Source organism: Rhinolophus sinicus, chromosome 6 (genome assembly GCF_057876585.1).
Source record: "Rhinolophus sinicus isolate RSI-liver-muscle chromosome 6, RSI-T2T, whole genome shotgun sequence".
In the NCBI taxonomy this organism is placed as follows: domain Eukaryota; kingdom Metazoa; phylum Chordata; class Mammalia; order Chiroptera; family Rhinolophidae; genus Rhinolophus; species Rhinolophus sinicus.
The window spans coordinates 47,706,849-47,721,039 of record NC_142506.1 but is presented as its reverse complement, the minus strand read 5'-3'; the positions used below and the strand labels follow the sequence as shown (position 1 = coordinate 47,721,039).

The 14,191-nt window shown below is 36.6% G+C and overlaps 1 protein-coding gene across 2 annotated transcripts in view; it reads left to right on the top strand.

The window, feature by feature from the left end:
- The window catches only part of ERO1B (endoplasmic reticulum oxidoreductase 1 beta), a 50,388-nt gene that overhangs the window by 24,258 nt on the left and 11,939 nt on the right, over window positions 1–14,191 (top strand). For both annotated transcript variants that reach the window (XM_019746996.2, XM_088799088.1), the window contains exons 6-10: window positions 1,552–1,625; window positions 6,722–6,842; window positions 6,957–7,003; window positions 9,669–9,680; window positions 11,479–11,505. In XM_019746996.2, the coding sequence (XP_019602555.2) occupies window positions 1,552–1,625; window positions 6,722–6,842; window positions 6,957–7,003; window positions 9,669–9,680; window positions 11,479–11,505 (281 nt within the window). The remainder of the gene's footprint in view (window positions 1–1,551; window positions 1,626–6,721; window positions 6,843–6,956; window positions 7,004–9,668; window positions 9,681–11,478; window positions 11,506–14,191) is intronic.

The following is a 14,191-nucleotide window of genomic DNA, read 5'->3' as shown; positions in this document are numbered from 1 at the left end:
AAATATATAATTTGATGTTTTGACATGTGTACAGTCACAAAAATCAGCACAGTCAAGATGGTTCTCATATCTATCACCCCCAAAAGTTTTCTCATGCCCCTTTTAATCTCTCTATCCCATCCCTTCCTGCCCCTGTATTTCCCACTTGGAAGACTACCACCTTAACTCACAGCACCATCTCGACAGGAAGCCTAAGGTTAAACCCAAGACATTGTATAAGTAGCTTAGCATCCATCTTCAAATGGACTTCTGGAAAAGCTGGACTTGATAATCTGTAAGGTTCTTTCTGACTCATTTATAAACGAAACTGGGCCAGCTCTGTTAGCATTAGATAAGCATTCCATATCTTTTCTACACCATGGCTTTAGGCAGGAGTTAGATGGAACAGTCAGCAAAATCTCATCAAATAAGGATGCTCAAAGAAAAAAGTTCCTCTAAATTAGTCATGTTGCTGACAAGAAAATAGGAATTTATATCAGAATTGCTTTGTTCTTTACTATTTTCAACAGAAGATTTGTGTGATTAAACATAACTATAGTTATCGTTTTAGCTGTAATTAGAAATTAGGCACTCTTATTTTCTGGCATCATATATTTCAACTGAGTCAAATATGATACAAAATTTATTGTTATTGAATTAATTGTGTACTCCCATAGGAGAAAAAAGTCCCAAAGTAAATTGAATTAGAAAAATTTGTTGATAAAGTGGATGTGGTACAGCCCACCTTATGTCATTCAGCAGTTTCTCAAATACAAAATAAATTCTTGGCTGTACCAGCACTGCACTTAGGAATTACCTGACTTATACTTGGTGCACAATTTTTTTACTTTGTTTTTTTTCTATTTGAGTAGCGAATAAAGAAGGGTAGTAATACTTATAGGTGCTGCCATCACATACTCGAGACAGAGAATATAGGTTAAAGTGAATGCAGGTCAAAGTTTGTTTGAATGAGTGTCGTTCCTTTATCAGTTTTCCAAGTCATGTTTCTTATTCATAGATTTTTTAAATGTGAGGTATTAATAGTATGTAAAATGAACGATGTACCATAATAAAAGTGACATTTGTAGCCAGTGAATACCACGTTGGATGGGAGATCCTAGAAATGCAATTCTTGGTATTTTGGGTTCTATAAGTACAAAAGCAATTTAAGTTAAAAGAATTATGAAAGTAAATTTAATTCCTACCTTAGGAAAAAATAATAAATATTCCCTATAATTTCTTAGTCAATTGAGAAGGCCAGCTTGAATTTTGTGTTTAACTACATCTTATATATATTTGTAAATTAATATTCTAGTCCAAGTAATTAATGTTGACTGGGGCTAATAATAGTTTTAATATAGTTGAGAAATATAAATCACTCATGGAAATTAGTATCTATGTTTTTCATATACTTTGTTTCATCATTCCTTCATGTAACCTCTAACTGAATTTCTGACACCATCTAATTAAAAAAGAAGTGACCTCATATTATCTGGTTTTAATTACACTAGAATACAGTGTTAAAATTTTCATCTCCAAATTTAATCATTTTCTTTTTTATTCTTCCTCTAGTAATCAAAGCAAAGAAGCTTTCATTGACTGGGCAAGATATGATGATTCACAGGATCACTTTTGTGAACTTGACGGTAATAAAATGAACTATTTTATCGAAATTATTTTAACTTGAACCCTTTTATAAGACATTGAAATCAATTACAATATCAACAGAGTTATGGCTTTAATGCACTGGATGTCTCTATGTGGATCTTATTATTCAGAATGGCATTTATTGACAGCCTGTCTTCCAAGCCCTGTCCTAAGTACCTTAAGTACATTACTTCTGATCTTTACAGCTACCTTATTAAGTGTGTAGTATTTCATATCTGAAGAAAGTGAGTCTCGAAGACTAAGTAACTTGCCCAAGACCACACAAGAGCAGGAAGCTGAGACAGGATTCATTCCAGATCTGGCTGAATCTAAAACCTGTGTTCTTTCCATTATGACACCCCATCTCCTGTGGACCTCCAGTTCAAGCCACTAATTTACAGTTCTGTGAATATACTGTAACAGTGTTCACACTGGAATTTGTTGGAGGTCTCAACAACTATCATAAAGACACCTTCCAATACTTTGGAAGTCTAATTGGACCTCTCCACAGCCTTCTTTCCCAGAAGCCCCTGGAATGGTACAAAGACAGGGCACTGTTCAATGATAACTCCCACTTCTCTTAAAAGAAAGTAATTGAAGTGACTCAGAAATTTTATCTGTAGGAGGATATTCCCAAGAATTGTGTGAGTAGGCTTAAATCACTCGTTTGGCCTCTAATTTTACCTTGTACCTTGGGATCGTTATATTTTTGGTGGTGGAAAAGAATTTGGGATTCAAGCATGCATAGTTGGAAACAGACAGCAGACATTCTTCTGAGCTTTTAAAGTGTCTGGAGTGGTCATACTGCTTTCAAAGGGTTTTTAAAAGACTCATGTAGAACTGTGCTGTTAATCTAGGAACAATTTACAATGAGCTACAATAGTCTGGTGAATTGAGAAGATGCTGGGAGATGAAATGTTATTGCCACGGTCTGTATGGTTCAGCAGGGCAATTTTTAAGAAATCTGAGCAACGCTTCTTTGGGTCTCTGGATATAATAAATGGGCAATGAATAAAATACCCCATTATTATACTTAGAATTGGCAGATTTTATCAAAGCAAGCCATTGTACCCAGGTTAAGCCCACACGTCACTGCTTACTCTTTCATGTGCCTTTTGGTTTGTCATTCTAATTATATTTGAGTGTTTAACACTCATAGTCACTTCTTTCCAATTTCTCATTTTACCTATTCCTTGGTTAAAATAAAAAATTTTCAGTAGTGCTTATTTAATAGGCTTTCAGATTAAAAAGTAATTTCTGTGAATGTATATATTTCTCGTATAGTATATAATGTGAATATGTATTTCTCTATAAGTATTTAATGAAAAATACTACTCGGGGATCACTTGCTCTGTTTAAGTTGATGTGCTCCATTATCATCAATAGTCTTAACTCATTTTTTAACATTAGCTTCGTAATCTGTAAAAGTGGAAGAGATATCCTATAAGAGTTTAAATAAAATCCTTTAACAGTTTTAGGATTACATAATTAAAATAATTGGTAGCTTGTATATTTTATGTAGTTCTTACACATAAAACCATGATCCCAGCTGGATTCCCACTACCCTTCTGGGCAGTACTGTTCATGTGTGTCCCCGTGACTTAGACCCACAATTACAAAACATACTGTCAGAGTTGCTCAGAGTAGTGTTTAGTGATTTCAGTTATCGAAAATCATTGGATTAAAACAAATCTAAAGGCTTCACCCCAGTTGATTGGACTATATCCATACAGCCCTGCTCCCTGCTGTTTTGTTGCTGGTTCTGTTGTTATTTGAAAGGAAGATGATCCCTATAGATCAAATAGTAGGGTTTTAAATAATTGAGCAGTTCAAGGTAAGCTGCTCTCCCCACCCCTCTCAATGTTTTGTTGTTGTTGATGTCTTTGTGCACGGCTCCCTTTGTTTCAGGTTTCTGCTCAAATGTCACCTCACCAAAGGCTGCTGTCACTCTGTAGATAAAATAGTAACCACTGTCGCTCTCTGTCTCTCCCAGAGAGTACCTGGCACGTTATTTAGTTCAGGTTTGTTGTCTGTCCTCCCCATAGATCGTGAGCCACTTGAGGACAAGCGCCTTGTCCCTTTGGTTCACTGCTATACCCCCAGTGCCTGGTACAGACGTGGGCCATGTGCAGTAACTGTCTGTCGAATGAAGTCATTGGTTCATAAATAACCTACACAGTGTGCTCGATTGTTACTGTTATATTTTCCCTTAAAACATGTTCATTAATAAATTAAAAATATTGTTTAAAACAGTAGTTTCTAAATCTGGCTGTGCATCGAAATTACATGGGAGCTTTATAAAGTATAGGTTCTCTTCCACTGAGTAAATCATGTTGTAACAGTGGGTGGTAGCATTTGGGATAGACTTGGTGATGGGGGGTTGTAGGCTCAGTTCTGAGTCTGTATCTCAGCATTTCTGATCTGTGTCCATAAGCAAAAAGCGTGCACACTAAGGGGCCGGTGCTCCCATGATGTTCTAAGAGGTATCGGGGTTAGGACGCAGGAAGGAGAGTCTAGCGCCCTGGAAAGTGAAGTGTAGCCTCATGACACATTAAAGTAGGACAGTGACAAGAACATTCAGTGTACTTGAGAAGGAGGAAAAAACATAGTTCAAGTTGATGGATTCCAGAATTGGATATTTTGATTCAGTGGGTTTCCTGAATCCTTGGGCAATGGTTAGCATGGTCAAATAGAAAGAACAGCTTTGCAGCAGCTTGGTAGAGGAAAGAAGAAGAGAAAACTCTTTGGGAGGAAGATAGAGTAGGGACCCAAAGGGAATTAGCTGAATGAGTAATATAGCTGTACTGGTGGAAGTTACAGATGAGGAGCAAATTCGTTCAAATCGTGTCACAGGTGGCCCCAGGGGTACAGATGGGCACCAGCGCTGGTGTCTCTAGAGGGGGCTTTCTCCCACACACATTCCTCTCTCTGGATGTGATGAAACTCTTCTCAGTATAGGTCAGGGGTTGATAAAACTCCTCTTCTGTAAACGGACAGATTGTAAATGTTCTTTGTGGACCATATGGTCTCTGTTGCAGCTACTCAGCTCTGCTGTAATAGTGTGAGAGCAGCCTGTAACCAAATGACATGGTTTATGTTCCCATGAAACTTTCTTTATACACAGCAGACCAGAGTTGGCCTGTGGGCCCGTAGTTCACTAACCCCTTCTATAGGTTAACAAAACCCACCTTTTTCATGATTTGAAAAGGGATTAAAAAATGATCAAACAACTCTTGATTGAATTAAATAAATAATACATTGAGAACATTGAAAATGTAAATTTTGCTTAAGAAAGTAATTAAAAATTACTGGAATTGATTAATTGATTTTACTCCTGTGATTGTCTGCTCCCTTAAAATGCATTTTAAATCATTATACTTTAATATCTGAATCTAGTTGTTTTTCTTTATTAGTTGTTTCATTGCTTTTGTTGGGCGAAGAGATACTAGTCAAATCTGTAAATTCATAGGTGACTCTACCTATGTGTAGGCTTACATGCACACACACATTCTTATACATGTGTACATATATATGTCAGTACATATATATTTATGTGTGTTTAATATTCGTAAAGCCTATATACGTAATTGAATCAATTGTGCAAATGAATGTAACCAAGACCAGTGCAAAGAAATTAAAAATATGTAACAGAAACTTGTGAATTGTAGAACTCTTTGTTGGAATTTTACTATAAAAGCCGTACTTTTATTAACTCATAATTTGAATCTTTATTTTCTAATTAAGATTTTAAAAGTTGAATTATTACTTTTAAGTCTTGACTCAATCTATGACCTTGGACAGTTTCCATTTATCCATCTATAAATTAACTGTTTTCTGTGCCTTAACTTGTGGAGTGGAATATCTGTACAATGTTAGGGATAGAAACAGCCAGTATTCTCCAAAATCGTGTTTCCGTTGTGTATAAGTTGGATACAGCGCATTTAGTGATAAGAAGTTGTAGTTATCTTTGTGCTCTTCCTGAATCACGAACGTACCGAGTAGTTCTTAGAAGGCATGGATCAGGGTGCCATTTTCCCCTTATCATTATGGGTAACCCCAATATGTGGTCATTGAATGTCCTGTGAATATTGTTGGCTGACAGGAAAATATACTGCCAGGTATTGAAGAGGAACCATATTTTAATGACCATATTTGGCCACTATTTTAAGTCAGGAGCCTGTCTACTACTGATTTAATCTCATGGCACCAAAAGGTAGGAAGCATGTAAATAAAGGAAAGCATCTGTGCCAACATACATAGCACCTCAACTTATATGTATTATGCTCAGGCATTTGTGAGCATAGCCATGGTGGGAAAGCATGTGTTTCCCTTTCTGCCTACACTGTGGGCCTCAGTGATGCAGACCGTTTTTCTTTATCTTTTGTATCCTGCAGAGATCTCTATTAAAATGTTGTCCAAATAGTGGAGATCTAGTAAATACTCATTTAAGTTTCAACGTGGAAAATGGTTATTTAATTTTAAATGTCTTAACAAGTTCTTGAAATTATGCCTACTGTATTGGTTTGGGGGGAGCACTTTAATATGTTAGCATTAGTAAAAATAAATTGTAACTTTGTAAAACTAGACCATTGTATGTGTATGCGTGATCAAATTTGAATCACAAAGTTATTGAGCCATTTACTTCATAAGTCAAAAGTAGAGACTATCTCTATTTTTAATACAATATATGCTAACAAAATATGTGTTTCCAAGCATGTGCTTAGGTAGATACATATGTAGGGGAGAAAAATAGAATATTAAAACAGGTGATGATTCTGTTAGGTCTTTTCAATCCTGGTGGAAAAACTGAAAAAAACAGCGAATGCCTCTAATAAGAGAAGGGCCACGACATGGCTTCAGAGCACTGAGTGTCCAGAGGAAAGGGAGTTGTTTTTCCTCTTTCTCGTCCAAGTTACTACAAATCCAGGGCCAAGTACACTCATAAGTGTGCTCACCACTCTACCGTTGAAGTTGGAGATTACTTGAAAAGTGTAGCATTTCTCCAGACTTTTGGTAGTCCTGTCTGCTCTGTAATGCTAAACTTGAGATGGATGGTGACTGACATAGGGATGGTTTTTCGAATTTTCTTGTTCAGATGAGAGGTCTCCCACTGCTCAGTATGTAGACCTGTTGCTGAACCCTGAGCGTTACACTGGCTACAAAGGGCCGTCTGCATGGAGAGTTTGGAACAGCATCTACGAAGAAAACTGTTTCAAGTAACTGGGAGGGGGTGGGGGGGTGGAGGGAGGAGGAAGGAGAGTGTTTCTGTTGGAAAAAAATTATGTAACAAACTCAAACCGTTTTATGTTTTTGTGCTTTTCTTTTTTCAGGCCTCGATCTGTTTATCGTCCTTTAAATCCTCTGGCACCCAGCCGAGGTGGGTTTCTCATACATTTTCATGCTTTTAGCAATTGTTTACAAAATGTCTTTGTAACTAAACTTAATTTGAGAAACTAGTTTATATTTTGCTTTATTTGAATGGTCAAAAGTATAACATAGTTAAGCCTCAAAACTTCTACATGTTTTTATTGCGTGTCTGATACATAGCAGGCCCTAAGCGAGGAACCTTATGTAAAATTGATTAGAATACATGAGTAGTCCATATATATCAGAGGTTTTCCGGGAAACTCTTAAATCTGGATGCCCAGGCCCTATCCCACACCAGTTAAGTCAGAATCTCTGGGACTACACCCAGGCCTTGGTATTTTTTCAACTCTCCAGATTCCAGCGTGCAGCCAAGTTTGAGAACCAGTGGCTTGTGGCGTGCTTCTGAAACTTGGTGAGCCGGAGACACCCAGGGTGCTGCCCCATGTTCCGTCCGCACTTTAACTCATAAGGATGCAGAGCAGCTCCGGGTCGTTGGGCCGCTCGGAGCTGCACTGTCCAGGCAGGTGGCGTCTTGCCACGTCGGGCTGCCAAGCGCATCAAGTGTGGCGAGGGCGCAACTAAGTTGTACACTTAGTTTTAGTTCATTTAAATGTAAAAACAGAAGGGTGTAAAATACTTTTGCCATTAAGCAGAACTTTATCATTTTGGTAGGACTACTTCAACTCTTGTTGTATGGTAGCTCATGTATACCTTCTACTTTTTAAAATGTGGACATTAGAAATATTTCGTTAGAAATTTTTACTGGAAGAAACGTAAACCACATACATGGCTGGCGTTCTCTGGGGGACAGCATTGCTGTGGACAGTTGGAGGTTATTTAGTGTAAAACTACCGGGCGCATGCTCAGTCCGGTCAGCGAGGAGCCCTCCCCGGGAGCAGCCCTGTGACGGACTTGCCAATCTAAAGTTTTCTTCAGGCCAGGACTGATTTAAGAACTTGGGTTTCCTGGTCTAGGTTTGTATCTTTATGCATTTCTGAGAACCCAAGAGATTTAGAAAGGGGGACTGAATGGACGGCTCTTAGTCACTCGCTCTGCCACAATGTGGCAAATGTTCTTCCCCAGATCCATATCCATTCTCAGACTGCCTGCAGAAAGGAATTGGGTCATGGAAAAGGTGTGCTTCTTACCCCTTACTTCATAACTTTTCATTTTCAGCTTACGTTTTTATTATAAGATTTTATAAAAATTGAAACACTACAACAGTTACATAAAGCGAAATGGGAAGTTCCCCACCTGCCTCCATGCTGTTACACAGGACAGAGTTTGGAAGGTCTTCTGCTAGAGCTTTCCTATGATCAGTTACTTTTTTTTAAGGATTGGGATTTAAAAAATTGATTGAGCTATAATAGACATATAACTATATTAGTTTCAGGTGTACAACATATTGATTTGATACGTGTATATATTATGAAATGATCACCACAGTAAGTCTAGTTAACAGCCGTCACCAGACATTAGTTACAAATTTGTTTTATTGTGATGAGAACTTTTAAGATCTACTCTCAGCAACTTTCAGATACACAATATTTTACTGTGGTCACCCTGTTGTCCATTATGTCCCCATTACTTACGTATTTTATAACCGAAGTTTGTACGTTTTGACCCCCTTCACCCATTTCACCAACGCCCCCATCCCTCACCTCTTACAACCAGACATCTGTTCTCAGTATCTCTGAGTTTGGCTTTTTGGTTTTATTTTGTTTTTAGATTCCACATATAAGTGAGATCATATTTGTCTTTCTCTGTCTGACTTACTTCACTTAGCATAATGCCATCGAGGTCCATCCATATTGTCACAAATAACAAGATTTCATTTTTTTCTTATAGCTGAATAACAATATCACTTACTTATAAAGGAGAAAATATAATTATTCATTTCATAAAACCATCAAGTCCTAAGAAATACTTCATTCCATATTATGATAAATTAGAGACATGAAACTGTTACAAAGAAGAGTGCTATATAGAAAAAGATGGAGGGAGGAAAGAGGAGAAAAGAAGGAAAAAGGATATGAAAGAGGGAGACAGAAGACTAGGTAGGGACGAGACTGAGCCCTGGCTGAAGGTGGGACTCCAGAAGTAAGGAAATCGCTCATGCCAGTGCAGTTTGTGTGCTCTCTCCATCGGAACTGCCAGCTGTGGAGGAGCAGCTCTTAATAGTCTGACCTCGGTTTCTTCCCCATTCTGCCTGAGCCATACACAGGCTTCTACAACTAGCTTTCCACCAGTTTTTGAACAACAGAACTTTTTTCCAAAAATGAAATGCAGTGGGTTTCACTGATTCCAGTTTGGGAAGTACTTTTGTTAAGGTGCGTGTGTGTGTGCTATTCCAGCATGGAAACCGTCGTGTTCAGGGAGGGTTGTGTACATGATGGTTAAAGGGGTGACTGTGTATATTTGTTAATTATTGAAACTAGTGGTCTTTATGGTCATTTTTAGTTGCCTTCCAATATTATTTATTGTATAAAACGTATGTGCAGATCTTGTACTTTCTGGCCGATATTCTGATTATAAAGTCTCGTTTGCAGGATGACTATCATGTATAATTAATAGTTTAACATGCGGGAAGTTTTAATTCCATGTTAAAATAAATAGGATTAGAATCTGAACTGGGAGACATTTTCTAAAATCTTGTCTATTATTTTCTCTTTCAGGAGAAGATGATGGTGAGTTAAAACTCTTGTCTCTGCGTGTTTGTGTTAATGATAACATTTGATTTTTCCTCTAATTCAAAAGAGTTTGTCTTATTCACCCCCCCCAGAAAATAACAATGAATGGTGACAAAAAATGAGTATTTTTAATAATATAAAGTTATCCTATGTCAAAAAGAAAAGTATAAAGACCATTTCCCCTAAATGTTTAGTATAGGAACCATGATCACATTCCAACTTCCCAATTTTCTGGTTATTATAATCTACTTAAATATGTTCTGAACAAAAAAGTTAAGATAGTTCAGCCAGATAACTTGTCTTGTGACTTAATTTTTTTACTGACTTTGAAACTTGTAACCTCAGTTATCATTATAATATTTAATCTGATGCATAATAGTAATTTATCAACAGTTGGTTACTCCAGGTTACTGAATGAATAGCTGTCATAAGGTGCTTCAAAAAAGCCAAAATGATAATTTCAAATGGATGTGTACTTATCTATGTTCAAGGGCACTGATGTACATGACAGAAATATGTATAAACATGATGCCTTCCTTCTAGGAGCAGGAATGGTAAGCAGTATACACAGATAATGGTAAAGAAGTACTGCACATACACAGTACAAACAGTAGGTGATATAGCTCTTAAAAGGCAGAACAAGTCATATTTCACTGGAGTGATCTGGGATCGCTTCCTGGAGGAGGTGGCATTTGAGATGAAATTTGAATCATGGGGCAGAGTTCAGCCAGTAGAATTGGAGAGTATGTGCTATTTGGAGGAAATACTATGGACCAAGGAGCTAAGAAAGGAAAAACCAAGCATGTTTAGGGAGACCCTGTTAGCAGAGGAGAGACTTTCTGTAGGGGTAGTTTAAATTAGAAGGATGAGTAGAAGCCAGGTTACCGAGGACCTTGGGAGCTAGACTTCCCTGTTAGCTGTTGGGGTTTTTTGAACAAACAAGTGGGATAATGATGGATGATCCTTAGTAAAAAGGATGTTGAACGAATGAATCTGTAGGACGATGTTTGTGTTTCGCAAAGTGTGTAGACTCTCAGGAGGCAAAGTAATTCCCCACCATCTAATTTATCCCCTAGACTCCTTGTTTGGCTCATCTGTGTGTTGAGTTTTTGTAATTAAAAAAGGATAGGTAATTTAGGAAGTGCATTAACTATTTTTATCTTTATTGACTGTCATTTTCTTTTTCAGTCAGAGCAACAGTATTGGTCTAGAAAGTGCTTTTATCATTAGTACACAGATAAGTCAGGCCTTTCCGTATCCTGGTCATTAACTTTTCTAAAGAATTATCTTGAAAATTTTAAATTATCCCTTGAAACTTAGTAGTCTTAGGTAATTGAGGAAATCTACCTAGTTTTACTGGATCAGGAAAAATGGAATAATTAATAATTTGATTCTTGTAATAATTATAGTTCACTATTTTTCTGGAAGTTTTAAAGAGTGCTATAGTAATCATCAAAAGCTAATTTAAGAGTGTTAAACTCGCCACATACTTATGAATGTTTAAGCCTTCTAGTGAATAAGATTTACGTAAGATTTCAATTGAAATGTTTTCTTAAAAATTTTACTAATCAAAATATCATTTATAAAAACATTCTACCAATACTTAAATTATTTGGGGTCTTTATTTTCTAGAACCATATGTCTATTTTTCTACTTCACATGAAACAGTGGACATTTCTAGAGATATTCCTTAATCTGTCATAAAAATTTGTATAGACTTAATTCTAATATATAAATGACTATGTAAAATATTTTAACCCCATTCTTTTTGTGTGTGTGTTGTTCTTTTTTTAAGGAGAATCATTCTACACATGGCTAGAAGGTAAACTATGTCAATGTTTTAAATTTAGTGGGTTCTTATAAAAAATGTATTGAATATGTCTTTGTAAATTTCAGGATTCATTACCTAGACAAATAAATTTGACAGTGTTTGAAAGAAAAATAACATGTTTTAAGTTATTATATTTTCAGATGCAGTTATTGAAAGTTTTGAGGCTATTGGTCAGCCAAAACAAGCAATGGGGAAACACACAGGGCAGACACTGTCATCAGGTTTCCATAACTGGCTCCGAGGGCTTGTTTCCATTTTGTATGTCATGCCCATCCAAACCATCTTCTCGTAACCATTATGCAAACCTAGTTTTTAAAGTAGAGATGTTCTTTTTGGAAGGAAGTACTTTTTTATATATGAAATTGAGGGAAGGTAAATTTGAATTCAGAAGGTTTTAAACATGTTTACACATGTGAGTTTAGGCTAAACTTTTCTACTTAAAGTGTAAAGCAGTATAGATCCCAATGTACTAGCTGCCTTTGCATTCTTATAGTATTTTCTAGTGTTGAAAATATAAGATGTTATTCATGGAAAGCTGAAACATTGTACAATTTTAACAACCAGATATATGATGCTTTTTAGAAATGTATCAAATTGCTCTTAATGTATGAAACCAAAAGTTAAACTATATTAATGAAAGATAAGAAAGTTGAATGATACAGGAAAATTGATATTTCGTAGCTATAACCTGATAGGAACTCTACGTCTACAGAGTTAAACTAAGTAGTTAATTCTAATTTGTTAATCAGTCATGTTATCTTATGAACATGATTTCTCTCTGTTTTTAATGAACTGTGTGCATATATTGGCCATTATTAAGGTAAACATTATTAATGTGCAAATACTGCTAGGAGTTGTATTGATAAATGACCTATGTGAAAGAAGATGCTTAGCTTTGTTTAATTAGCTTTATTCTAAAGATATAAATTGTGAAAAGTAATATTTAGGTGAAAAGAGGTGGTCAGACTCTGAGTATTGGTAACAGAGGAAGAGGATGATATTTCTGGGCAATGCTGGATTCTAGGGCATGCTGTGTCACCCACCCTCCTAGGGTCCGATGGATGGGAGTCCTAAGTGCTGATACGGGCTTGGAGAGCGCTCCTATTTATAAATAGGCAACTGACTCAACTTTTCTGAGATTCAGTTTCCTCATCTGGGGCAGGAGAGTGTCAGTAGCCATCCAACTGTGAATTAGATCATGCCTGTAAAACTTCCCTTGAAAACCACTAAGCAATGTCCGCAGGCCAGATAGCACAGTAAATCTACCCTTTTGTGAAAGAACGTTATCAGTGTCCTATAATTCAATTGCTGAAAATGAATTTGAATGAAATGAAATGCGTAAGGAGAAGAGGATCACTTTCGAAGTGGGATAGTTGAATTTGCTCTGTATTGTTAGGAATGAGGGTGGGGGGGTTTCCTTTTGACTTAAGCGTGGGACTGAAGGCATTGCTTGGACCTCAGCTGTCAGAGGTAGCCCCGGGCCTGGCAGCAGCCTGCAGGCGGAAGCAGCTGTCCAGCAATTTCCTGCTAAGTGTGTCATGTGTCTTATTTGGTTACACCAGTCAGCATACTTTTATTACCATTTTACTTGAAGTTACCTGATTTTCACGTTTATGGAAATGCATTCTACTCCTCTCACCTCACTTTTCCCCATCCCCATCTCAGCAAGGGGCTTTGTGGACTTTGCAAATTAGAATTGCCTCCTAGGTTTTCATGGTCTCATATTTAGGCCTATGAATCTTCACAAGCTTTGCTTTGACTGTTTTTCCTTCTCTAGCCCGGACATTTTACTAGATGTAAGTAAGTTCTACTCACTGAGGTGGGTGGGAAGGAAAAGAAAGAGAAAGAATTTGAAATCTGATCATTTTGCTACTCGATAACAAATTTGATCAGCAGTTTTACGAGAGGAGACATTTGTACCTAATGTTTTAACAAATTTATTCAGATAGTTTGTATCCCTTGTTACTGTAAATATTCCAAATTGGCTATATACTTTTAGGAGGAAATTACAAAATATAATTTTCACCTTTTGGTCTCCACCCATGACAATGAGAATATTCTAGCAAAAATTCTGAATTAGGGAATGAGATCTCAAAAGCATCATTTTTTTCCTGTTAGGAACAGCTTTCTTCAGCACCACCTATGTTAGAACACAGAGGGAGTAAATTGGTGATCTAAAAGATGTTAAAAACATGCCAAGTAATCCACATACCTACTCTAACATTTTAAAGATCCCTCAGCATATAAATGAGGTTACTTCTTAGTTTCCATTATTGAAGCCCATTTTCCCACCGTGGGGAGAGTGTTAAAAACTAAAAACAAAAGTAAAAGTGACAAAAACAAAAAAATCCTGTTGGGTGGTAAAGTAGGGAAGAAGCTGATTGCTCTACATCTAGTAGGTTCTTAAAACTCATATTTTTGTATTTTTATTTCTAAAATTTTCTATAAAGAATATTTTCTAAAAGTGTTCTTTTTTCTTTTTTATTATGGTGAAATATACATAACATGAAATTTACCATCTTAACCATTTTTAAATTTACTATTTAGTGGCATTACGTACATTCACAATGCATATTACTCTTATAATAAGAGAAAATCTTTTAAAGTGGAGGCAAGGGTAGGATAGGGTGGTAGAATTATCTTGACCTCTGTTTTGAGCAAAAGGCTGTGTGACTTA